At 41.6% G+C, this 27,766-nt stretch overlaps 1 protein-coding gene across 1 annotated transcript; it reads right to left on the minus strand.

The window, feature by feature from the left end:
- Nucleotides 1–6,327: 6,327 nt before the first annotated feature.
- NIT2 (nitrilase family member 2) lies at nt 6,328–22,727 on the minus strand. The gene is made up of 10 exons (XM_019756492.3): nt 22,592–22,727; nt 19,825–19,943; nt 18,067–18,187; nt 16,948–17,036; nt 12,961–13,054; nt 12,393–12,467; nt 11,249–11,327; nt 9,438–9,536; nt 8,081–8,136; nt 6,328–7,732 (listed from the first exon to the last, which is right to left on the minus strand). The coding sequence occupies exons 1-10, from the start codon at nt 22,617–22,619 to the stop codon at nt 7,641–7,643; spliced, it is 852 nt and encodes a 283-aa protein (XP_019612051.2). The 5' UTR covers nt 22,620–22,727; the 3' UTR covers nt 6,328–7,640.
- Nucleotides 22,728–27,766: the final 5,039 nt, after the last annotated feature.

The raw sequence follows: 27,766 nt of genomic DNA on the forward strand, positions 1-27,766 counted from the left end.
CTGAAAAACTTCTGGCCAGACTAAGAAAAATAAAAATCAAAAAAATAAAATGAAAGAGAAGTTACAATGGACATCACAGAAATATAAAGGTTTTTACAAGAATACTATGAAAGGCTATATGCCACCAGCTGTGATAACCTATGAGAAATGGACAAATTCTTAAAAATACATAACCTTCCTAGACTGAATCTAGTTAATCAAAATTGGAAAACCTAAATAGACCAATCACTAGTAAGCAAATTAAAACAATAATAAAAAACAAACGTCCAGGTCTAGATGGCTTCACTCGTGAATTCTACCAAACATTCAAAAATTTAATACCAATCCTTGTCCACTTCTTCCAAAAAAAAAAAAAAAATTGAACAGGAGGGAATATTTCCTAACTCATTTCATGAAGCCAACAATACCCTGATACAAAAAATTATAGGCCAACTATCTCTGATGAACGGAAACGGAAAAAATCCTAAACAAAACACTAGGAAACTAAATACAATACATTAAAAGGATCACACATCATGATCAAGTGGGGTTCATTCCAGGGATGCGAGGATGATTCAACATCCACAATCAATGCGATACACATTAACAAAATCAAAGATAAAAATCATGATTATATCAATAGGTGCAATAAAAGCATTTGACAAGATACAACATCTATTTATGATAAAGTACTCAATAAAACTGGCAGAGAAGGAAAAGTATGTCAACATAATAACGGCCATATATGACAAATCCTCAGCTAACATACTAAATGGTGAAAAACAAAGCTTTTACTCTAGTAAGATCAGGAACAAGACGAGGATACTCACTCTCACCCTGTTATTCAACATAGTCCTGGGAGTCCTTGCCAGAGCAGTCAGACCAGAAATAAAAGGCATCCAAATTGGGAACGAAGAAGTAGAACTATCACCATCTACAGAAGACATGAAAACCCTAAAGACATCCCCCCGCCACCCCCCCACACACAGTTAGAAACAATAAATACAGTTAAGTTATAGGATACAAAGTCAACATACAAAAATCCACTGTGTTCCTATTTACTAACAATGGAACATAAGAAGAAATGAAGAAAACAGTCCCATTAACTGCAAAATTCCTAGGAACAAACTTAAAGGACATGAAGGAGGCTGTACACTGAAAACTACAAGACACTGTTGAAAGAAAGTGAAGAAGACACAAATGTTCATGGATTGGAAGAATTAACATTGCTATAATGGCCATATACCTAAAGCAATATACTGACTTAGTGCAATCCCTATCAAAATCCCAATGGCATTTTTCACAGAAATAGAACCAAAAAACCCTCAAATTCGTATAGAACCACAAAAGACCCCAAATAGTCAAAGCAATCCTGATGAAAAAAGAACAAAGCCAGAGGCATCACATCCCTGACTTTTCACTACAAAGCTACAGTAATCAAAACAGCATGCATGGTATTGGCAGAAAAACACAGACCAAGGGAACAGAATTGAGAGTCCAGAAATAAACAGACACACATATGGGGCAACCAATTTTCAAAAAAGGAGCTAAAAACACAATGGAGAAAATCTCTTCAATAAATGGTGCTGGGAAAACTGGGAAGCCACGTGCAAAAGAATGAAACGAGACTGCTGTCTGTCACCATGCACAAAAATTAGTGCCTATGTTTTCTGCTATGTATTTTATTGTTTCAGGTCTATATTCAAGTCTTTAATCCATTTTGAGTTAAACGTATGGACCTTGGTCTCAGTGTAGTTTTCTGGACTTGTCCCCAAAGGCAAGGGAAGTAAAAACAAAAGCAAATGAATGGGACTACATAAAGCTAAAAAGCTTCTGGAAGGCAAAAGAAGCCATCAACAAAACAAAAAGGCAACCAATCAAATGGGAGAAGATAATTGCAAATACCTTTGAAAAAGAGCTAATATCCAAAATATATAAAGAACTCATGCAGGTCAATAACAAAAAAAAATAACTCCAATTAAAAAATGGGCAGAGGACCTGAGTGGACACTTTTCCAAGGAAGACATACAGATGGCCAACAGATATATGAAAAGATGCTCGACATCACCAGTTATAAGGGGAAAAGCAAATCAAAGCCTCAATGAGACATCACATCACACCCGTTTGAATGGCTATCACTAATAAGACCAAAAAAAAAAAAATAATAATCATAAAAAACATGTTGAAGAGGCTGTGGAGAAAAGGGAATCCTCACACACTGCCAGTGGGAATGCAAATTGGTACAGCCACTATTGAAAACAGTATGGAGGTTTCTTAAAAAATTAAGAATAGAGCTATCATATGAGCCAGCAATCCCTATTTCTGGGTATCTACCCCCAAAATTTGTAAATGCTTAATGTAAAGATGTATGCACCCTTATGTTCAGTGCAGCATTAGTCACAATAGCCAAGACATGGGAACAACTTAAGTGTCCTTTGACGGATGGTAAGGAAGATGTGGTACATGCATAAGATGGAATACTACTCAGCCATAAAAAATGATGTAACACTGCCATTTGCAACAACATGGATGGGTCATGACAGTATTATGCTAAGTGGAATAAGTCAGAAAAGGACAAGAACTGTATGATTTCACTCATGAATGATATAAAACAAAAAGCAATGAACAAACAGAACAAACCAAAAACAAGCTCATGCAGACAACAAAATGGTGGTTACCAGAGGGGCAGGGAGTGGGGGGAGGAAGACGAGGGTAAAGGGGTCAAATGTAGAGTAGATAGATGTCATATTATATAGATGTACACCTGAAACGTATATAATGCTATTGTCAACCAATGCCACCCCCAATATACCGTTTCCCCAAAAATAAGACCCAGCTGGACAATCAGCTCTAATGAGTCTTTTGGAGCACAACTTAATATAAGACCCATTATTATATTATATTATATATATTATAATTATATTAGACCTGGTCTTATAGTAAAATAAGACCAGGTCATATATTAATTTTTGCTCCAAAGACACATTAGAGCTGACTGTCCGACTAGGTCTTATTTTGGGGGAAACATGGTAAATTTAATTTAAAAAACTAAAAGGATGGATAGGAAAAGATATATCATGATACTAATTAAAAGATTGACTAGCATTATTAATATCAAAGTCATTTTAGAACAAAAAATAATACAGAGATATAGTTATTTTATAATGGAAAAAGGATCAATTCATCAAGATGACATAATCCTAAATATTTATGTACCTAATAATAAAGCTTCAAAACACGTGAAGCAACTGATAAAACTGATAGACAAATCCACAATTATACTTAGAGATAGCAATACCCCTCTGTTAATAACTTATGGAAACATTAGAAAATTAGTACAGATATAGAAGACTTAAAAAAAAAATCAACCAATGTGACCCAATTGACATTTATAACCAATGTGACCCAACTGACTACCTAAGAACAGCAGAATAAACATTCTTTTCAACTGCACACAGAACATTTACTAAGAGAGATCAAACTCTGGGCTATAAAACAAGTCTCAATAAATTTAAAAGGCTTCAAATTATACAAGTATGTTATCTGGCCACCATGTAATTAAATATGTAATCAGTAACAAAAAGATTTAGGAAATCCCCAAATAATTAGAAACTAAATAACCCTCCAATCAAAGATAAAATCAAAAGGGAAGTTAAGACACTATTTTAAACTGAACAAAAATAAAAACATAACATATTAAAGGCAGGGAATGCAACTAAAGCAATACTTAGAAGAAAATTTATAGCACAAAACACTTATTCGAAAGGAGGAGAGGTCTTCAACCAATGACCCTCAGCACCCACTTTAAAAAACTTTTTTAAAATAGCAAATGAAACTCAAAACAAGCAAAAGAAAATAAGAGCAGAAATAACAATGAAATCAAATTCGAAAAACAGATCATCAATGGAACCAAAAGCTGGTTCTATGAAAAGAACAATAAAATTGATAAACCTCAAGCCAGAACAATCAAAATTAAAAGACAAAAATGCAAATTACCACACATTCCTCAGACCACTGAAGAGGAGGAAATACTTTTCCAAGTCATTTCATGAGTCCAGTAGACCCTGACACCTAAATCAAAGGTATTACAAGAAAAAATAAAACTATAGACCAACATCCCTTATGAACACAGATCCGAAAATTCTTAAAATGTGAGCAAATCAAATCCAACAATATATAAAAAAGGACCTTAATACACTGCAGTCGAGTGAAGTTTATCCCAAGAACACACAGTTGGTTTACCATTCCAAAGTCAATCAACGTAATTCACAATATTAACAGGCTAAAGAAGAAAAAGAGATATGGTCATCTTAATAAAGGCAGAAAAAGCACCTGAAAAAATCTAGCATCCTTTCCTGATAAAAACTCTCAGTACACTAGGAATAGAAGGGCATTTTCCCCAACCTGACTGAATGCATCCATGAAAGACTACATGCTTTCTTTCTCTAATGCAAATGTGTCCACTCACTGGAGGTCCTAGCCAAAGCCATACGCCAGAAAAAAATAAAAGGGAACCAGAATGAAAAGCAAGAAGCTTACTTATAGTGTCTTTGAGAATTAATCATCTATATAAAAATTCATACTATTTCCCCCGAAAATAAGACCTAGCCGGACCATCAGCTCTAATGGGTTTTTTGGAGCAAAAATTAATATAAGACCCGGTGTTATTTTATGTTATATAAGACCGATAATATAAAATAACACCTGGTCTTATATTAACTTTTGCTCCAAAAGACCCATTAGAGCTGATGGTCTGGCTAGGTCTTATTTTCGGGGAAACACGGTATAATCTACAAAAGTAAGCTGCTAGAGTAAGTGCGTTTAGCAAGATTGCAGGATACAAGATCAAATACAGAAATAAATTATATTTTACATACTGGCAGTGGAAAATTGCAAATTGAAGTTAATAAAACAATACTACAGCGTCAAAAATTTTGCGGTCCTTAGGGATAAATTTGACCAAAAAAAAACAACTGCATTAGTTTTTACAGTAAAATTACCAACCATTGATGAGAGAAATTAACAAAGGCCTAAATAACTGAGGAGGTATCTCATGTTCATAGATCAGTAGTTCAGTATTGTTGTCAATTTTCCACTAAACAGCTCTATACATTCAATACCATCCCAATCAAACTCCCAACGCACTTTTTTGTATAAAAATTTACAACCTGATTCTGAAATTTATATAGAAATACAATGACTTAGAATAGTCAAAACAATTTTGAAAAGAGTTAGAGGACTAATACTTCCTGACTTTAAAAATTACTAATAAAGCCACAGTAATCAACACAGTTAGTTACTGGTGTAATGACTGACAAACAGACTGATAAAATGAGAGTCCAGAAACAGATCAAGATATTAATGGTCAGTTCATTTTCCCTAAAAGTGCCAAAGACAGTCGGTAACCACAAGATTGCCACGGGGATACAAAAGTCAGTTTGGGGAACGTAATCAATAATGTTGTAAAGATTTTGTAGGGTCTCTGATGGACACTTGTCTCATGGGAGACCACCTCAGGGATGATGTAGATGCCTGAACTCTGCACTGTACACCTGAAGCTGAACAATAATGAATGTTAACTACAATGTTATACATATATATAGTTACAAGAAGCAGAGTACAGCATTAGGAATAGAGACAGTGGAAATGTAATGGTTGTGTGCGATGTCAGAGGGATAGTGGATGGGGGAGGAGGGTTGTCACTCTGGGAGGGCTATAAATGATAAATGTCTAACTATTACATTGTTTTGTGCACCTGAAACTAATTTAAAAAAGTTAAAAAAATAAAAGTGCCAAAGATACTCAGTGGGCATAGGATAATCTTTCCAACAAATGGTACTAGAACAACAACAAAAAGAATCTTGACTCTTACACCGTAAACAAAAAATCAATAATTCAAAATGAATTACAGACCTAAATATAAGAGAAAGTCTTTGTGACCTTGGATTTGGCAATTTCTTAATGAATACAACATAAGAAAGACAAACTTCAAAAGAAAAAAATTGGCCTTCATGAAAATTAAAATACTTTTGCTCTTTAAACAAAATATAAACAATACAGATAAGCAAAGAAGATCATGAAAAAATACTCGGCATCATTAGTTCTGAGGGAAATACAAATGAAAACCACAATGAAGTAACATTACATGCCCATTAAAATAGCCGAAATTGAAAAGACTAATCATATGAAGTGTTGGGGAGTATACTGGGCCTCTGACAGAGTAGCTGCTGCTGGTAGCGATGTATAAAGGCACACTTCGGAAAAGTTTGGCAATGCAATACACATATGCCCCCATTATTTCATTCCATTCCTAGATATCTAACTTAAGAGAAATGAACAACTTCTACAAAACGTTTCTAGAAGCTTTATTTGTAACAGTCCAAAACTGGAAATTCAAATGTTTATCAACAGGTGAATGGAGAAATGATGGTATATGCATACATCCATTCAATGGACTACTCAGCATAAAAAAGGAATTCTTGATGCATACATATGGATAAATCTCCAAACGATGATGAAAGACAAAAAATGTATAAATATGGTATAATTCCATTTTCACATAATTCTAGGAAATTCAAATGAATCTACAGTGACAAAGCTGAACAGTGATTTCGTGGGGACAAGAGGACTAGCTTGAGGATTATGAGAGGGCACAAGGAAACTTTTGAGGGGTGGGTATGTTTGTTACCCTGACTGAGGGGGTTTCATGGATGTGTCAGATGGTGCACATCTATTCCCACCTGTTTAAAGGTGTCATATTGGTGGCTGGAACCTGGCTATGGTGGAAGTATTTACACCACAGTAATGAGCAAACGTTACAACATCAGGGCTTTTTCTTAGGCAGCTGACTGTTAAACATTTAACGGCTCACCACTAGCTACAACATACATAAATAAAAGCTCATTGGACTTAATTTTGAATCGTGCAAAAAATTTCTGAGAACCACTTAGATTAAAATTTTGCCTTTATCAAGCTACAAAGTATTACTAGGGAGAAAAATAAAGAGACCCAGACACCCTTATCAAGAAATTCTTTGGCAGAGACACACATTGGTTGCCTCCACCAAATGCTGCCACTGCCATTCTCCCACAGGCTCATTGTTGAGACTTTTCTCCAAGACCAGAAGGGTCTGGGCTGAATCTTTAGCTCTTTTAAAGGCCCAAAAGCTGCTAGAGTGGCTGCCACCTCCAGCAAACACCAAGGATCCACATTTTTCTTCCCACAACTACTCAAGACAACAAAAACGTAACTTTAAAGTGCTGCTCAAAAAAAGTATACCAGACCAAATTTTCTACATAATGGATTCCAATTCCAGCAATGAGGTAAGAGGTTTACGACACAAATACATTTGTATCAGGTCCATCACCCACCAGGATACCGAGACCTGATACTTTCACCAGCTGCTTTGGGGCCATTTACGCATGGGATAAGGTTTAGAGCCACGCCCTTCTGCTGTTCAATCGCAGCCTGAGGCCTTTCTTACTAACGTGGGATGGAGGCGACCATGTGCTGAAGCTCCAGCCTCTCAATAGAGTTCCCAGGAAGGGAAAAGGCTGAAATTAAAAAATAAAATAAAAATCTCCATTAAAGAATTCAGCAGGGAGTTAATTATGCTGCAGAAACGTATCTTCCTATTTTATGGCACGTTGGAAACATAAACCTTAGGGCTTTTTCGCAGCCACTTCATAGAGGTCTGATCGCTTCTGGCTAAAAATGGGGATTTGCTGGCGTATTTCAGCCATCTTCTTCAGGTCTGTAAAAACAGGAAATGCACTATTAGTAAGATGTAACTAAATCTTCACTAACCAAAGGGATTTCTTCCCCAGAGTGTAAAAATAACCAGAGCCTCAGCAAGTAACTTGGTAACATGGGCCTTGTCTAGCGGCACAGAGGGCCTGGACTGCCCCTGGAGTCACTTCAAAGGAAACCAAGAAAACTGAAGCTGAACTACAGCCCTCAGGGCTTGGCCAGAGAACCACGGATAAATGAGGTGGGGGGGGCGGGGGGAAGGAACCCCTCCAGGTGACGGGCTGCAGAGTTACGGAATCTGGCCCCAGGGCAATGGGGCCACAACACCTAACCTGTGCCGGGCAGACCTTACCTATGTCTGAATACACGATCGTTTCCTCAGTGCCAGCTTTGGCAAGGACCTCGCCCCTGGAAAAGATTCAGGGGAGAATGAGTGGATTCACTAATGTTGGCTGATAGTCAAGACCTCTCTCTGTTTTTCCTCCCCATCTCAAGGGCCAAAGGGGAAGGAATCTGAGATTTAAACCAAGGAGGGGTATAAACTTCAGTTTACCACTTAAGAAACTGTGTGGCCTTGGGCCAAGTCATCTGTAATCTCCATTCCCTAATCTGTGAAGTGGAAATAAGAGCTCCAGGATGACTTGGTGAGAAAATTGTGGAGTATGTTTTATAAACTGCTAGCCTGTTATCTACGATATAAACATCTGGGAACAGACCACCTGTAACAGGAAGTGCCATCCCATGCCCGCACGAGTGCATGCCAGCAGGACCCCCTTACGATGGCAGTGTGGCACAAGGCTCATAACACCAGCATGGGCCAGGGAGCTGTGTCCTACACAACCAGACTGAGAAACAATGGCTTGAACCGGAATGGAGGGGGAAGGAGGAGGTGGAAAAAGAGGGGGGAAAAAAGAAATGAACCCTTCTCAGTCTTGTGACTGGTACATTTATCCTGAAATTATAGATATACGTGTGTGTGTGTGTGTGTGTGTGTAATCATACAGATGTATAACAAGTAGTATGACATAAATCCAAGTTCTGAAGTCAAAAATCCTAGAATCAAACACCAGTTCTAGGCACGTTACCCTGAACTTCAATTCTGCCATACACTGGGCTGAACGGAGGATACGTTCCTGAGGTTCAAATTAAGGCTGTGTGTGAAAGTGTTACGTCAGCTGTACAAATGCAGACCACACGGTGTGCATATCGGTGTATGACCACATGTGTATCTGGGCAGACTCTGATGCTGGTGTCACTGAGCAATACAACGCTTTACCCTCTCAGAGGACAAGCTCATACTTTTTCTTACTTGAACCCATCCTCCCCACTCTAATCATTATTCAGGGAGCAAAATCCTTACCCTGTAACTCATTTCTGCCCTAGGACCAGTCGCCCAGTCTAAATTTTAACCAAAAGAGTTTGGGAGCCTCTTTTACTAAAACCACGGACTGCTGCCTTGTTTGTCCCAGTACATGATCCAAGTCTGACTGACAATAAAAGCCAAGAAACTCAGAGGCCAAGCGCTCAAGCAGGAGAGCAGGACCATTTCTTTCTCACATGGTTTCCAGTGGAGGCTTCTCTTCGAGAGAGAGGCAGAGACCTGTCAGGCATGTGGGGACGTGGGGGCACGTGAGGGGCAGGGCTGGTCACGAATCAGGTGCCATCTGTCTGGAGTCCCTCGTGAGCCTGTCCCTGCTTAGGCAACTCACCAAGGATTCACGACAGAGCTGTGTCCCCAAGCGACATAGGAGGCGTTTTCATCCCGGGCAGGAGATGCCGTGGCCACATACACCTGGTTATCAACAGCCCTGTGTCAACGGACAGAAAAGAGGCGAATCGGACATTACAGACCTGCAACATTTTCCTGTTCTAAGTGTACAGATCCTCCTTTTAAAAACCAGGACAGGACAGACCGGCTCAGATGTGGAAGGAAACACCCAAACCCTGGAACCCTCTCCTCAAAGTCTCTTACTGCATAAGCCGGTTTGCCCCTGGGGCAATCTTGTCCAGCAGGGGCCATCCGCCAGTGTCTGGACACCGTTTGGATTGTCACACTAGGGGGATGCTGCTGGCACCTAGTGGGTGGAGGCCTGGGATGCTGTGCCACGTCCTACACCGCACAGGACAGCCCACTTGCTAAGAGTGACCCAGTCCAATGCCAGTACTGCCACCGGTGAGAGACCCTGGCCTGGGCCAACCTGTAAGACAGCAGAGCTTCTCTAGTTAATGAAAGTCAAGGTGGCCGCAGAGGATGGATTGGGCGTGCTGGCGCTACACCTTGCAGGGCTTCATGGCACTTCCCTGCCAATGGTGGCGGTCCCATCACCTCAGATTAGACCGTAATTTCTGGTGCAGCCCGCATACATCAAGCCACCTAACCTGGGAGCCCTCTGGGCATAACCAACAGATCCATGCCAGGTTACCCAGTCTCACCCAAGCTTTCCTTGCTTTCGACAAGGCTGTATTATTAATACTCACGGTGTCACACACCCCTACCCCATCTTCTACTGTGCAACAAGCCAAACACCTTGATGCCCCCTCCAATCAAAATTACCATCATCTCTAGAAGTGAGAACAGTGGCTGCCTTTGGGCAGAGAGAGGAGAGTTCTGACTGGGAAGGAGCAAAAGGGAGGATTCTAGAGGATGGAAATGTGCTGTGTGTTGATCTTGGTCGTAGGTGGATACATATGTAAAAATTCACTGACATGAAGACTTAAAATTAGTGCACTTTTCTGTAAGTATATTATACCTCAATGTAAAAACTTTTAGTGGAGAAAACCATCATCTCTGACCACAATTTCATGGCTGGCAGAACAGTTCACACTCACACACTCCCAGCCCATTTCCCTTCCATGGTACATCCACCTCTGCTATGTGCCCTTCACCACTTCTTAGCCTTAGGGGACTTGGGGGACTAAGGAAACAGCAAGTGTGACACGCCAGAGATACCTGTGTGATGCCCAGGTTTATAGGTTAGAAGAACAAGGGCTCACAGTGAGGTTCTTGGCAGAATATCTCTGGAACCTGCAGGCTGCTGTGGAGCACGGGGTGGGATAAGCACCCCGGTATGAACAGCTCAGGGGCAGCTGTGTGAAGACCACCGACCTCTCCCCGGGCTGTCAGGCTAAAATGGCCCCTGCTTTGCCTTGGCTTCTGGGGTTCTGAACATATACACTCTGGGTCTCTTAATTCTTTGTAAAAGTTGCTGGCAACTGTGTCAGACACACTGACCTGTATCTAATCAGAGTAAATGAACTTGATGCACTAAGTGCTCTTGGAAATGCAAAAATCACAGTCCCCAAAATCCTGAGTTTGGTGCTGTGGCTTCTGAAGAGAAGGTCGCCAATAGAAGCCTTCCCTTTGGGCTGAAAAATGAAGATTCATCTTTTTGAACTGCCAGGGCATTCTGAGTCATGGGCAGTATTCCACATCCGGAAGGTTGGTACTTTCGCCAAACTGGAAATCTTTCCACAAAGAAACACTGAGATGCCTGAAGGTGTGTTTGAGATGCTTTCTTACCGGCCTCGCTGAAGCAACTCCCAGTGAGCCGGTCCAGTGGTCAAATTGAAAGCTCCAGGATATACCAACAGCTGGCAGCCTTGGGGAGAGAAAGGCCGGAGAAGAGTGGCTGTAGGTGCACACCCAGCCACACCATTCCCTCCTTCCACTCCTTACCCAGTGGGCAACAAATTCAAACTTTCCCAAGCATAACAACGTGTCAGCAAGTCAGACAGTGTCAGCAGCATGAAGTTACGGCTCTGAATTCCTTTAGAGATACTCACATGACACAGACAGACACACGAAAAAGTGGTATGGATGACCGAAACCACAACATGTGACTTCACTTAAAAAAGTGAAGAACTGTCAAACAAATTTCTCTCAGCACCTGGTCAGCTCTGCATGGCCAAGGAGCGTGCTTTGTATGCTTTTCAACGGAAACAACGGCCAGAGGAGGTGCTTCAGTGCTTACCGATAAGCCTAACGAACCGCCAGCCCAGCGCCCATGTCTCCACCTTACACTGAGAGGCAGTCAAACCACTGCACCCACTTCACTTTGGCAAGTGCCAGTTGGATCAGAATGAGAGCAGCTTTGGCGGTCTGACAGGAGTGCTAATACCTGATCACCATACAAGGGGCTTTCTAAGTTCTCTCCTTAATCCTCACATCATTGCTACAAGGAAACTGCTCTAGAGATGAAATAATTTACCCAAAGTATCAGACCAGTTAGAAGATTTGCAACTAGAATCCAGATTTTCTGACTTGGCTGGGATCTTCCTGGATGGGAGGGCACTTCTTTTCTGCATCAAACGTCACTGACTACATTTCTCCTTTACCCAGCATCTAAGACTACTGAGTAGTGAAACCACGAGAGCACAGACTACATCTTCATTTCTACTGGGCTCCAAGTGACTCTTCCCAGACACAGCAGCAGGAAGGGCTCAAAGGGCAGAGCAGATGTTTAGGAACGTGGCTGCTGACATAGCTGCACAGTGTGTTAATTAAAACCTCCAAAACTCCATACTGCCCAAACACAGCAGAAGTCTGAGAAGCTAGATGGGGTGGAGAGAGTAAGACCTCTCCTCTAGGTTTTCCAACGAAGGGCTCCCTCTACCTACAAAGGCCAGTCCAGACTCAAACCTACGGAAGTGTACTGCTGCCTCACCTCTCTGTGCGTAGATCTGTGCAAGCTCTGCAAAGCGCATGTCGTAGCAGATGCCCAGGCCCACTCTGCAGTAAGCTGTTTTCCAAACAGAAAATGCACAAATGAAGTTAACCTCCCGCAGCACGGCATGGCAGGGTAAAGCTCCTGATGTAAGGATCACAAAATACTGATGCAGATACAGTAACACAGGGCCCATGGATAGAGAACATTTATAAGCTTATCCCTGCTTGGACTTCACCTCATAAAGACGTCATTGATGTCGGCAAAGTAGAGATGAGAAAGATAATAAGCATTCATTTAGAATGACTAAGTGAGAAGTATTCAATCATGGCCAAATAGGTCCACTCTGGAAGCTACCATACCAACGGGAAGCTGTGACCAAATGGAAGAGCAAAATGATGTGAAACCCTTGTTCTTCATTCAGCCCACCCTCTAGATCTCTGCCCCTCTCACTTCTGGACTTTCAGTCAGGTTACGTAAAGGAGCTGAGAAGGGACAAAAGAGAAAACAAAGGAATACCTGATCCTCTTCTGAGACTGCTAAAGGCGTGAACTTATCTGGTACGTACGAGTCTCAAATGTGGAGAAACTATCACCGGGACTCAATGTTTTAGATTCTTGAAATGTAATTTTCCCAGGAACGTCAATGTCAAACAGATGGAGCTGCGTCACAAACAACGGCTTTGGTTACCTCGCTTCCAGCAGGGTTCATGGTGGTAGTAACAAATATCTTTCCATGGCCAGACACGGGGAGTACCCTAAGATCCACTGTACGAACAGCACCCCCACCTTCCCACAACCCACCCCACAATCTGACTGGCATTTAGGCAAAATGAATTTTAACACAGGAAATGGGAAAAATGATGTTCTAGGTTTCAAAATCCTTCTGTGGTGGTGTATAAATCAATGTCTAGGTTTCTTACGGGAAGCAATTAATGTGTTGCTTTTTATACTCAATGTAAATGCTAAATGATAACTCCTCACAATCAGAATCAAAATGACACACTGGCAGGAGAGGTGTAGAGTAGGTGAGCAATTAGAAATAGGTAAAATTTTGCAAATCAAATGTAGTATAAACATAACAACATATCACTTCCAAATTAGATTTTGATTTATCACACCAACAAAATAAAGGAGAAAAGTTATATGATCATCTTAAAAGGTGCATAATGAACATTTGGTAAAGTTCTACATCCATTCTTATTTAAAAAACAAAAAAGAAAACTCTTCTAGGAAGGGAACTTCCTTAATCAGATAAAGAGTATCTACACACACACCCTAAAGAAACACTGTAATGGTTAAATACAGAAGGTGCCAAAAAAATGGATACACATTTTAAGGAAGGGCAACTGTATTAATTGTAATACTCAATATGTACCGATAACAAAATGAATACAAGTCACATCTGACTTCTGCAATTACAAGACGTGCTCACAGTGGTTACCATCAGCGTCCAGACACTTCTGATTACGGCAAACAGCTGCTTGAGCATAGATAGCATCTCTTAAACTGTGTATATTTTTTTGGCATCCCCAGTATTAAAAGCCTATTAAGATCAGGAACAAGACAAGGACGACCTGCTATTCAACACTGTACCAAAGGTCCTAACAAAGCAAGGCAAAAGAAAGGAATAAAACATATAACGATTAGAAAGAAAAGAACTATCTATTATTCTCAGATGATATAATTGTGTACCTAGCTCCAAAGGAAATCTACAGACTATTAGAATGAGTGACTTTAACAAGGTTACTATATACAAGGTCAATATTTTAAAAATAACTTGTACTTCTATACACTAGCAAGAAATAGAAAACGAAAGGATGCCAAAAACCACCAATGAGCAATAAATCTAGCAAATGAGATATAAGACTATATAAGACTATACCCAAAAAACTATAAAAACAATTTGAGAGAAATATGTAAAAGCCTAAATAAATGGAGGGATATATGCCATATTCATGGACTGGAAAACTCAATGCACTTCAAAGAATGGGGTTAATATTATAGTTCAATTCTGGCTCCTCTTCCAGTAATGGCAGAGTGGTTCCTATCAGATCTACCAGCTTTCTCACAGTAACTAAGGACTGTGGACGAAACGAAAAGCACAGCTATTTAAATGCACTGGAGAACAATCAAAATCTGGCAAGAACTGAAGGGAAGCCAACACCTGGAAGAACGAAATAGCACTGGGTGAGTGTCCCCTGTGTTCACAGCTTGTAGTTGGAAGCAAGGCCCCAGAGGGTGCGAGAAGTGAGTGGTGGTGCAAATACCCACAATCGTACTGGCTTGCAGAACCAGAGGATAGAGTTTCACAGCAGCTGGAGAGTTAGGGGGAAATCCTGAAAAGGAGAAGGCCAAAGAGGAAGAATTCAAATTCTACATATACAATCTGCCCAAATCTCTGGTTTTAACCCCTGAATTAAAGACGTATGTGGCAGACTCCAGGCAGCCCAGCTAACAACTGTAGAAAGAACAGAGCAGCTGAAGTTGCTGCCGACTGCACAAAGGAAACAGACTTTGGTGTTTTGAGCACAGCCATGTTAACTACTTGCGAAAACAAAAAAAATCAACACTTTTCAGAGAAATATAATAGAAGCTAGAATCTCAACAACATATAATCTAACATATAATAAAAAATGACTAGACACACAAATAAACAGGAAAATGTGACCTACATTCTAAAGAAAAAATCAGTGGAGCAGACCCCAACCTGACCCAGATGTGGTGACTGATTACCGAAGCCTTTAAAGCAGCTATTGAAACTAAGCTCAAGGGTGTGTGTGGTGGGGAGCTCTTAATGAATAAACAAATAGAAAGTATCAGTAGAGAAATAAAAGCTATAAAAAAATGAAAATTTTAGAATTGAAAAATTAAATATCTGAAATATTTAAAAATTTCACTGGATTGGCTTACAGGATACTGGAAATAACAGAAGAAAAACTCAACGAACTTGGATAGATCAACAGAAACTGTCCAGTTTAAAGAAGAAAGATAAAAAAAAAGGTTGGAAAAACAAAGAACCACAGCCTTGGTGATCTGGTTTGGTGAAACAGTATCAAAATTGGAATCCTATAAGAAGAGAATAGGACAGTAAAATATTTAACAAAATAATGCCCCCAAATATGGTGAAAGTGAAATTTACAAATTCAAGCACAAAGCAAGACAAATACCAAGAAAACCATCTAGGCACATCAGAGTCAAAATACTAACAACGAAAGATTACAAAATCTTAAAGGCAGGCAGAGAAAAAAACAAATTACCCAGAGGGTAACAACAATACAAACCACCACTGACTTCTTATCAGGGAAAAAAAAAGGTTAGAAGATAACTGAGTAGTCTCTCAAACTGCTGGGGGTTAAAAAACAACAATAACAACAAAAAAACCCAAAAAACTATCAATTCAGAATTCTATTTCACCAAAAATATCTTTCAAGAATGAAAGCAAAATAAAGATATATTCATAAGTAAAAACTAAGAGAATTCATACCTAACAGATCCTCACTACAAGAAAGGTAAAAGAGGTCTTTCTGTTTGAAGGTAAAATACCAGATAGAACTAGGATATTCAGAAAGAAATGAAAAATATCAGAAATGGAAAATATCTGGGTAAACATAAAACATTTTTCCTTTTCATTTCTTTAAAATACATGACTACTTAAATAAAAATGTTTTGTGGTATTTATAATGTATGTTGATGTAATACGTATGCTAACTATAGCATACAGAATGGAGAAGAGGTAAGAAATGGACCTATATGATTGCAAAGTTCTTAAATTTCGTATGAAGCAGTATAATATTAACTCAAGTGACAAGATAAGGGTGCATATTGAAATCCCTAAGGTAACAACAACAAAAAAGCAAAGAGGTATAATTTTAAAAGCCAACAAATAAATCAAAATGGAGTTCTAAAAAAATAATTAACCTAAAAGAATGCAGAAAAGAAGAACACAGGAAAAAACGGTAAATGTATATATGCTTAAATCCAACCATAATTATATTAACTATAAATGGAGTAACACTCCAGTTAAAAGGCAGACATTATCAGAATGAAGAAAAAAAGCAAGGTTCTCCTTGTGTTGCCTACAAGAAAACCATTTTAAATATAAAGACACATATAGTTTGAAAATAAAAGATTAAAAAAAGATGCACCATACAAACAGTAAGCATAAGAAGCCTAGAGTGGCTATAGTAATATCACAGATAAAATTCAAGACAAATGTATTACAAGAGAAAAAGACATGATGATAAAGGGATCAACTTACCAAGGAGGACTTAATAATCCTAAATGTATATGCATTTACTATTGCAAAGTTGTCAGCTCTCCCCAAAGTGATCTCTACATATTCAGTGCAATCCTAACTAAAATTTCTGTAGGTTTTTCCTTTGCTGAAATTGATAGGCAGAGTCTAAAATTTAAATCAAAATGCCAACAGCCAAGAATAGCCACCTGTGTCACCCAGTCAAAATTCCTGATGTGTGTACAATACAATGAGAGGAACCAGGGGTCTTCACAGCAAATTCTCAAGAGGCAATGAGATTTACCACGTTCCTTCTTACCTTTCTGTGCTTTACCAGTAAAGTTCCATCAGGTCCAAACACAGCACAGGTATTATATAATTTCCCAGCATCCTCTTCAGGAATGGAACCTTTTATTGAGAGGAGAAACACACAGTCACAGAAAACATTCTGAATAAAAAATTCTTTTAGGTTAACTGGACAAAGGTTTGACAAATTGTTACTTGGGTCCAATAATAAAGTTTAGTATCTTCTAAGGGTTATTTAACCATGATTTCCTTTTCATCTTGAATACAATCTTTCAGAGATAAACTCCAGAGCATAGATAAAATATAATTAGGTCAGATACCAAAGATGAGTTTCAAAAATAACCAAACGGCTTCTGAATTCAGCTTTGATCTTGAGCAACATTTAATCTGAAACACTGGAGCAACATGGGAATTCACTGTCAATTGAACTTCACCAGGTTCTGCAATATAACTATCCAAAAGGCCTCAAGATGGGAATGTCAGTGCACGTCTTTCCTATCACTAAATGCAGTTCCCACAGTTCTGTCTCTTCTGGCTTTGCCTTTTCTCCTTCCTCTTGTTCAGGTCTAATTCTTATATAGCATAACAGAAATAATTTTGTTTGTTATATTTATAAAACAGTTTTACTGTACTGATTTTTATTTAAGCAAATGCACATCTTAAAATTTATTTCAACACCATGTAAATAAATCTACCTTGATCTATATGGCATCTTTATGGAACAAATTTGCTTAACCCTGTTATCAGTATAATGGAAGACACTCAGAAACGGTTTTTCTTTCTACATTTCCACCTGCCCCTGGACTCCCACTCCTTCTCCATGGAAAATCATCAGTTTCACCTTGGTGCAGGTCCTACGATATTTACTATGTCTTGCATACATAGCTACATATAAAAATCAATAACCTTCCTTTGTGTGTGGGATTAATCTGAATGGGAGTACCCACTTGTGTATTGAATTTGGCTCTTTTTCCACTGAACAGTGTGTCTGGAAGATCTATCCACATAACTGCATATAGATCTACTTCATTCTTCTCAATGGCTAATTTGTATTCCATGGTTTAAATGTAACAACAAAAATTATTCAGATATTTTTAATGTTTAGACCATTATACCAAGGGTAGGAAGTTACCTCCAATAAGATATATGCTGCACTCCTTTGCTACTTCAGAAAGCTTCTGTGTGGATTCACCGGGAATTTTCTCTGCATATTCAGGAAAATAGTTCGTGCCATATGGAGAATTAAAGCATTCCTAGAATAGTGTTGGCAGAGGAAAAAAAACATCAAAACACCCAACTGATTTAAAATTCTCCTGTGAGAATACATAGCTGCGGCTTCTAACTCTGCTCTCAAAGGGGTAAAACACAACTGATGAGAACACTGACACTCCAGGGCTATGAAGCCTGTGGTCACAGGTAGCACTGAGCAGCTGGCTCAGGTGGGGCTGGAGAAGTCCCGAGTGCTCCCCCAGAACCCGGTCACCTTGGCAGAAGGCCAGGACTGCCTTTCCCATAGTCCGCAGGAGAGCTGAGTCCCTACCTCCGGCACCCAGGCCCCACTACAACTGGGCTTACTCGCAGGACTTTGGGTGTTAGGATGAATCCACAGGCTCAAAACTGTATTATTAACTATGTAAAGCAATAAGGCCTGTGTTTGAAAAAATACAGAAACTTTGAAAGCCACAGAGGTTAAGATAGCTCCTCATGTGCAAAATGAGCTATCCCTAAGCTCCCTTCTAGCACTATCATTCTGATCCTACAAAATCTCTCATTCCCCAAGATGTCTGTCTTCAACAGCTCAGTGACGAAAGAAAAACAACCTACTAGACTTCAATTCTAATTCATTCGTCTAGCATTTGTTGAGATTGCCTGTGCCACACACTTTGCTAGGAAACTAAAGTCCGAGGATCACTAGCTTGTCCAAAACACGTGTTAGGTAGAGAGGCACATGCTGAATCCAAGTGCTTCCACTCTTGGTCTTTAGACTCTGATCTCTGGCAACATAAACCAACAAGAGATCATAATTAGGGTACAAGTACAGGTGAGTCCCATGACTGGGGCTGTAAGGAAGACTGGATTAACATTAAGATCTAGAGCTCCCTTGTTCAAGATTCCTCCTCACTGGCCACATCTGTGATGGCCTGCAGCCTAAAATACGAGATGGCCCTGAAAACGCTCTAGTCCATCTAAACAGGGTTTGCAAAGGGCTGCCTCCTCCCCATGCGGTGGGGGTGCAGGGCGGGGGAGGTGGCCGTGTAGAACAGTCCCACGCAGCCCCAGCAGGCCTCTGCCAGTGGAAGAAGCAGTAGATGCACGTCCTGACACATGCAGGACTTTTCTCTGGAGCTAACCCCCAACTTGCTGACAAACAAACGCGGTGCAACCTTTAGCTGGTTTTGTTTTAAAAGAAATCACCAAGTAAAGAGATGCAGAATCCTACCGGCTTACTACAAGCTACCACATTTAGGAAGATGTAGTAGCCTGTAGTAAGCCAGCAGAAGGCCACAGGCTTCCTAAGTGTCTCTAACAATTTTTGGTTTTCAACAATTTTTTAAAAATGTTGGAGGCTTAGCTTTAAAATCAATACATCCTGGTCCTGTAAAGACTTAATTATAGAAGAAGGAAGTGTCTGAGGCTGAGTATTTTAGCTTTTAGCTAAGTCCCTCAGCCTACTAGGATTGTGAACAGAGCAGGTGAGCCTAAAGACCTGTGACCATGTTGGCACGTCCTACAACAAAGACCCATGCTTGGATCATCTTCCAGACAAACATGGAACAATCCTGGAGCCCCAAGGGACTTTGCTGGACACACAAGAGGAAAACCAGAGCTAGCAGACACTACTCTGCTGGGTCAACAGTTCCCAAAAAGGGGTGGGAGCCTCCATACTTACTGGCAGAGAAACTATTTTGGCTCCTTGCACGGCTGCCTTCCGGATAAGGCCACAAGCTCGAGTGAGGTTATCTGATTTGATGGAAGAAACCTGAAGTTGGATGAGGGCCAAACGGAAAGCTGAAGATGAAGAGAAAACAGATACCAGAAGATCTGACTGCTGAAATCAGAGTAGCAGTTCTCAACCTGAGGGCAATTTTGCCCCCCACCCCGACCCCCAGACATCTGGCAATGTCTGGTGACAGTTTTGATTGTCCTAACTGGTGGGGTGCTACTGGCATCTAGTGGGAAGAGGTCAGAGACACTACTACACCTGCCGCGACGTACAGGGCAGCCCCTCACAACAAAGACTTCTCCAGTCCCAACTGGCAACAATGCTGAGACAGAGTAACATCCATGGGCACAAGAACCTGAGGAGAAGGAGGCAGGGCCAGCTTCTTACTTACAAATGAGAATATGCTTGAAGGAAGACAACTGGATTTGAATAAAGAACTATTCCTTACTGTTTGATCTTGGGCCTTGGGCTTGCCTGATCCAGGCACTGAGCACAAGCCAATGCTTCTGAAGAAGGGAAAGATGAAGTCCACCATGGCTACTGATGGCTTCCCCTCTCCCCTATCCCACCCAGAAAGGCAGCTGTCCTTTCTGCTTCAGGTTTAGGACTGCCTCACATTCTGCAAATCACCCAGTCCACAGAGGGGCTACAGCAGGGAAATTTCACCACTGGGGAGTACTTGTCACTTCGTTTCCCCAGCTGTAAAATGAAAATAACAATGACTTTGAAGGTCTCCAGCTGTGTATAATATTCATGAAAATCTAACAGTGAAGGACGTAATCACCCAGGGAAAAAAAGAATATGCTAAGTGCAAGGACCAACATGGGAACAAGATAAGGAATGTGCCTGGTCCTCTACACATACAGGCATCTGTGAGGTATCGTTAACACCACTTGGTAGATGAGGAAACAAGAGGCCTGCAGGGGAAAGTTGCACAAAGTCAGTGAACAAAGTAAGTGGCATAGCAACAATCCAGGCCCAAATCTAGAATTGTAAATGTAAAGCAGTAAGGCCACTGTGGGGATAGAGTCCCAGAGAGCAGTTTCCAGGCTCTAGGCCTCACGTGGAAAGGTGCTGGCTCGGGTAGTGGATGGCCATCAGCTGCCCCTAGTTGGCCATCAGCTGTAACCAGTTAGCCAATTAGCCACTGATGTAGCTGCCGCGACTGCGTTGGTTGGTCAGTCGGTTGGTTGGCAGGCAGAGAAGCTGACAGCAGGTTGCAGGTTGTGTGGATCCAGCCTCCAGTGAGACTATAGTGCCACCAGTGAGACTATAGTGGTATGACTCCCCTACCCATGGCTCCGTGGGTGTTCCTTTTTGGCCTAGCCATATCCTGCGTTCTTATGTGGGGAGCAGGAGCTGAGACCCCACCTGCCGCCCTGCATGACAAATGGTGCAGCGAGCAGGGTCCCCCGCACGACAAGCACCTTGGTTGTTTGGTTGGTTTCTTTTGCAGGGGAGAGTTCCTGTAACTAGAAAACACTCCTAAGGGATGTCAAATCAACACAACCCTCAACCCCATTAAGAAGCACAGCTCTTAGATCGTCGGCCTGTCATGCCTGGCCTCTTCAAAGATGCCAGTCACACCCAGAGGGAGGTGTCTAACAGGACTTCTATATTACAATCCTGAGCACGCCAACTTGCACCTCGGTGCTCTAGGCTGAAATGAGAAACAAAGAGCACTTCCACAAAAGCCTCACAAAACCTCGGTAGGGGCAGTTTATGTCCATTTTACCGGTGAGGAAACTGAGGTCCAGAGATTAAATGACTTGTTGACATGGGAACCTACTGACTTAAGTCAAGACTGTAATAATCCAGGTCTCCAGACTGTGAGTACAGAGCACTCCACTGCCTCATGTAATATAATCTGACACAGGCCTGGGGTGGGGGGTGGGGGCAAATAAAGCTAGAAACTCACCCCTGGGGCTGAACCAGGATGGGGACGTGTAATTAACACGCAACACCCAACCTTAAAGCTCAGTGTTCAGATGCAGAAACCACCTTCCCAGTTTTTTGCTCAGGAGAGGAAGGCATTCTAATGAGTGTGAGGGGAGGTGCAGTGTGGAGCCAATTACCCAGTCCTCTTACCACACAGGCCAAATCAAAGAAAACAGGTGCTTTCGTTTCACGTGACAGGGCACAGCCACAAACAATTAGGGCTGATGCCTTTGCGAAACCCAAGTTCAAAAAATCAATCTTAGGTGAAAAGGGTGAAAGCAACCAGGCTAGATAGTCCCGCTTCTAATGCAAAACCTAACAGTCTCCAAGAATTCCACAGGGCAGAGGCTCTCACACCGTAAGAAATATCGTAATTATAGTTACAAAAGGCTTTACTGAAAGTGTAGAGGCGGGGGGACGGGGGGGGGGGGGGGGGGGGCTTGCATTTTACGCGAACACCCGCCCCTCCCGCGCAGGTGAACTTGACAAAACAGGGAGCTCCGGAACGCACCTACAAGCACTGCCTCACCCCACGCAGGAGCCCAGTGGAGAACAAGGGGCAGGCCCTTGACTCGAAGCCCTGAGGCTCCCGCGGCCGCCTCGCCTCCCTGGCCCGCCCGCCCTCTCCTCCCTCGCCTCGAGCCCCGCGGACACCCGGTCAAGGCCACGGCCGCCGCGGGGACAAAGTTCGGAGGCGAGGGTCTGAGTCGGCGACACCCGTCGTCTGCGCCGCACCCGAAGCCTCCCCTCCGGCTACGGTGGTCGCGATACTTACTGGCCATAGCTCTGCCTGGAAGCAGCATGCGCCGAGCGGGCTGAGCCTAGTCCTTCGGTGGACGCGGACAGCGCCGTGAGGGGCGGGGCAAAGGCGCGCCGGAAGGGGAGGGGCAGAGCCGTGTCGTGGGGGCGGGGCAAAGGCGCGCCGGAAGGGGCGGGACGCGACGCCCGAGGTTCCGCCTCCTCCCAGACTCCGGGCCCGCCCGCTGCCCTGGGAAGGTCTTCCTACACGCTTCACCTACTAATCAAATGCTGTTTGCACTTGGGTGGAAAATCGGGAACAGGCTAATTACTACGAAGTCGGGAAAAAGGAATGCCTCGAAAGGCAAAGGGACAAAGAGGGGGCAACCTAAGGCGGGGGGTTTGCTTGTGTATGTTTCACAACCGGCCTCCCATTTTCCGCAAAAGGACAGAATCTCTTGCTGGTTGGATTAGCTGCGCGACCAGGGTAATACGTGAGCTGATTGCCTTGGGCTATTTGAACAAATCGCTGTGACGGGGATGGAATTTTCCTGGTCAAGACGTCAGTGGGATCTGACTACTAGGCTGCTACGTAGTGAGGGAAGGGAAAAGAAAAACGAAGGGCTCAAATTCAAGATATTCAACAATTCAGTCCTTTAATATATTGAAATCTGTTTGCCAATATTGCTTTAGAGTTTTTGCATTTATATTAGTGAAGATTGCTTCTGATTTTTGTTTGTGCTTTTGTCAAGTTTGGGAATCAAAAATTATAAAAACTTCCTATCCCTTTTAATGCTCTGTAATAGTTTAGATCATATTGATATGGGTCCTAGTTTTTAAAAAGAGGCTATAAGACCATTTTTAGATTAAATTAGAGACACTTAAATATGAACTGGATAGTTGACGCTTTAATGAATTCTGTGTGGTAATGGAATTGTAATTATACCAGACAACATCTTTACTCTGAGGAGATACATGAGGTATTTAGGGTGAAGTGTCAGCCATCTGACTTGAAAATGCTCAGCAAAAAGACAACATGTACTGATATAAAGCAAATAAGGCAAAATGTTAATTATTGAATGTGCGATGAGGCTATGTAGCTGTGAAATTTTAAACTTTAAAACTTTCATAATAAAATGTGAGAGGGATACAGAGCAATTAGGGGTTTCTGCAGCTTTATCAGACGATCTGGACCAGGCTTTGTAGCAGGAAGGTCTTTAATAACCTTTTAATTCCTGCTATGCTTATTAGCCTATTGAGGTTTCTGAGTCAATTCTGGACGCTGACAATCTTAAAAAAATAAATCAACCATTTCATTTATATTTGCAAGCTTATTGCCATAAAGTTGTATTTACCAGTGGTTCCAAACATGGCAAGACATGTTATTGGAACATCCAGGTGGAGATTCCCAACAGGCAGTTGGGAATAAACCTCAAGCTCAGATGTCCAGGATGGAGACTGATTTCACGTCATCAGCAGTTCAAACTAAGACAAAGCTCTAAATGTGAATGACAACAGGCGAGTGGACTGTGAACAGCACAGGCAGAAGAGGGGCCTGTGGAGCCTGGGAAGGAGCCAAGAGGTACCGTGTTTGCCTGAAAATGAGACCGGGTTTTATGTTAATTTTTGCTCCAAAAGACTCATTAGGGCTTATGTTCAGGGGATGTCCTGAAAAATCATGCTAGGGCTTATTTTCCAGTTAGGTCTTATTTTCAGGGAAACACGGTAGCAGAACAGGAAAGGGCCATCAAGATTAAGAGCCTCTGGGTGCTGTGTTCCCTACATCACATGCAGGGAAGCTGCTGACTTGGAAAGCGGTCATTTCTAAAGAAGGGAAAGGTAATACAAATGAAAATTGTTTTTGAGCTTTCCTTTAGAACTTCGAGGGCAACATGGAAAAGCTAGTTGCTGGGTTCCAGTTCTGCCTCTGCCACTAATTTGAGGTTAACACCTAGGGCACTTCACTCTCAGGACCTTTCCATCACTTGTAACACAAAAGGATTTAGAGGCTAGAGGAGAGGCTGAGTTTGTGCAGCCCTGCTGCCACCACTCCACTCCCTGCCCCTTCAACTGCAGCAGATCTGCCTTCATGTTTCTGTGGTCCCTTTCATCTGACATTTGAAAAGTGGCCAAAGAATAAAATCACTAAACTAAATGGATCTCTAAAGCCCAGCTAAAAAGCTGGTATTGCTAACCATGTCTCACAGCTTTAATGACCATTTCCAGGCTGGCACTGGTCAGATTTGACTGAGGAGCTATTCCAGCATCTCGAGCTGCCTGTAAACCATCTCGGTTTACGTGTCTTGACATAAGTTCAAACTCAACAGTCTGAAACTACATCTGTCATCTCTAAAGGAGCTTTTCCTCCCAGCTTTCCTTTTACTTACAGGCACCACCATTTGTGCTATTTTCCAATTCTCGCTGCTCCCCATCCCCTCCCCCCAAAAATGTAGGTCACTTCTGTGTCTCTCAAGTCTTTTATCTGCCACCTCTTGTCAGGGACAGGTCCCTTCTTACTCTCCTAATTGTCGTGTCCAGGCAGTGAGGGTGCGAGAAGGAGCGGTTTGGGTTAAGTGTTTAAGAAAGAAACAAACAGAGACTTAATGCAGTTAAATCTCTCCGAAGGCCAGGGGTCCCTCAGTCTCAGAGGACTGGAGCCCAGAATAAGGCCGACTGAAGGTTTTTATTGATAGGTATACAAAAACAAGAAAGAAACATTGTTTCTTACATGGTCTGCGAGACTCATACATCATAGCAGAAAAATGTTTATTCCAATCACCCTTTATCTATAAACAGCCGAAGCACAAGGTCCCATGATGTCTTACCTAAGGTATGTACCTTTTCAGGGTCAAGTCTCTCATATTGTAACAGCTCTTTTGAGATAAGTGGAGAGAACTGATCTTTGTTGTCCTCATGACTGCTCTCACAAACAGGTGCAAGGGAAAAGCCAGAGCCGGCAACAGCTTTTCCCAGGCAGGGGGAAGGGGAGGCAAGGCCCCTTCTCATATTTTTCTAAGGCAGCTCATTGGGGGTCCCCACTCGGTTCCGCCTGGCTTAGGTTGTATCTCCCGTGAGATATCTTACCCATCTTTGGCTGCAAACCATCTTTTGGGGACCAGAGAGACATAAGGTATAAACACAAGGATGGAACAGAGTCCCAGAAAGGCACAGTCTTACAGACTCTTCTTTCCTTAAGGAAAGACACGGGGGACAGTTGGCTAGGCTGTTGCATGACTACACCTAATGTGCCCCTTGATGGCTGCCTCCTTTTCTGTCCCCATGACCACAGTCCATGGCTAGGCCTTCCTCATTTGGGGGAGACTGCTATAAGCAACTCATAACTGCTCTCCTTTCCATCAGCATCTTATCCTCCAATCACTCCTTCATAGTGTTAGGGAAGTTAGTCCGGGGAGACATGAGTTTAATTTGGGGGAGTGAGGCAGATATAATATCAGAGATGAAGAGCTGAAAATCAAGATGAAAAATTGGAATAATCTGCACAGAGTAAGGACACAAACTCTAAGAGTGGAGATTCTAGAAGGAGAGTGTATGATACTACAAAAAAAAGGCTCAAACTTGGGAAATACTGAGTTTAGAGCTTTGCATAGGGAGAGACTTCATGGGCATGTGTGTATAAATATACACATACACATGTAGATATGTCTATTTCAAAATTTCTGATGCAGTTGTCTACAAATCAGAAGATAACGAGTTCAAAACATTGCTCCATCACTCACTGAAAGGCCGTGTGACTTTAGGCAAGTTACTTAACATAGGAATAGCAACTTAATATACCTACAGGGGATAGAAAGGTACCTCTGGAATGAAGGTGGCAACTTGAAGAGACAAAATGAGTGGTGAACTGAAAAAGAACACTAGCTCTGGCCTGCTGTTTCCAGGCCAGCACACAGCAAACAGGTTGGGCATAGTATAGCAAGTAAAGAGCATGAACTCCATCCAGAATTAGGTCATCTGTTTGTAAACCACTTATTTGGTGTATGATCTTAAAAGTCACTTACCCTCTTTGTGCCTTAATTTCTCCATCATAATATGGGGATAATAGTACACACAGCCTAAGATTGTTGTGAGGATCACAAAACTCCTGATTTTTAAATGTTGCTACCTAGTTCAAATATCAAAAATTGTGTGGGCCACACAAAACATGCCAGTTTGCAGCCCCTGCTATTCTTTTCAATCATTTCTGCAAATAAAGGATGACCACTACATGTCAGGCATTGATACAAGCAGTGGAGATACAGTGACAGATACTTCACACTCATAAAAATTGGTTGTCTAAATTCCTTTATCCTGCCTCCTCACAAATTAGTTGAAAGGATCAAATAAGGAATATGAAAATTCTAAGGAAACAAAATCATAAACGTTGGATTTTGAAAATAAAATCTATTAACTTAGGAGCTATTGATTTTTAAAATATTTTCATTTCCTGACCTTTCTGATGTAATTCTATGAGTTTTAATACATTACAGATTTGTGTAACCACCACCACAATCGGTACAGAACAGTTCCAGCACCCTACAAATCCTTCGTCATCAAACCCTCCCCTCCCCCCTGGCAACCACTGGTCAGTTCTATCCCTATAATTCTGCCTTTTCCAGAATGTAATATAATGAAATCAGTGTGTATTTTGAGAGTGACGTCTTTCATGTGGCGTTATTGTTATGCCTTTGAGACTCATCCCTGTTGTTACATGTATCAATTTATTCCTTTTTATTGTTAAGCATTATTACACAGGATGGATGTACTAATCTGTTTATCCACTAACCTACTGAAGGAATTTGGGTTGTTCTCAGGTTTGGGCAATTATAGGACTGCTATAAACATTCTTGTCCAGGTTTTTGTGCAAATGTAAATTTTAATTTCTCTAGGTTAAATACTTAGGAGTGGGATTGCTGGGTTATACGGTATATGTATGTGTAACTATAAGAAATTGCTAAACTTGTCTAGAGTGGCCGTACTATCTGGTATTCACACAAGCAATGTACAAATGTCCTAGCCGCCCCCCATCATCACCAACACTTGGTATCATCAGCTTGTTTTCAGCATCAGCCCCTCTGATTAGGTGTGTGGTGGTATTATTGTGGTTTCACTTGCATTTCCCAACGGCTATCTTCCTATGTGCTTATATGCCATCTATATATCTATTTTGAAGTATTTGTTCAAATCTTTTGCTAGTTTTTAATTGGGTTGTTTT

Source organism: Rhinolophus sinicus, chromosome 17 (assembly GCF_057876585.1).
Source record: "Rhinolophus sinicus isolate RSI-liver-muscle chromosome 17, RSI-T2T, whole genome shotgun sequence".
In the NCBI taxonomy this organism is placed as follows: Eukaryota; Metazoa; Chordata; class Mammalia; order Chiroptera; family Rhinolophidae; genus Rhinolophus; species Rhinolophus sinicus.

Coding starts and splice junctions, on each gene's coding strand:
- NIT2 (XM_019756492.3), bottom strand. CDS start 22,619: ATGCTGCTTCCAGGCAGAGCTATGGCCA. Junction 19,944..22,591: donor TCCAGGCAGAGCTATGGCCA/GTAAGTATCGCG, acceptor CTTCATCTTCAG/CTTTCCGTTTGGCCCTCATC. Junction 11,328..12,392: donor ACAGATCTACGCACAGAGAG/GTGAGGCAGCAG, acceptor TCTCTCCCCAAG/GCTGCCAGCTGTTGGTATAT.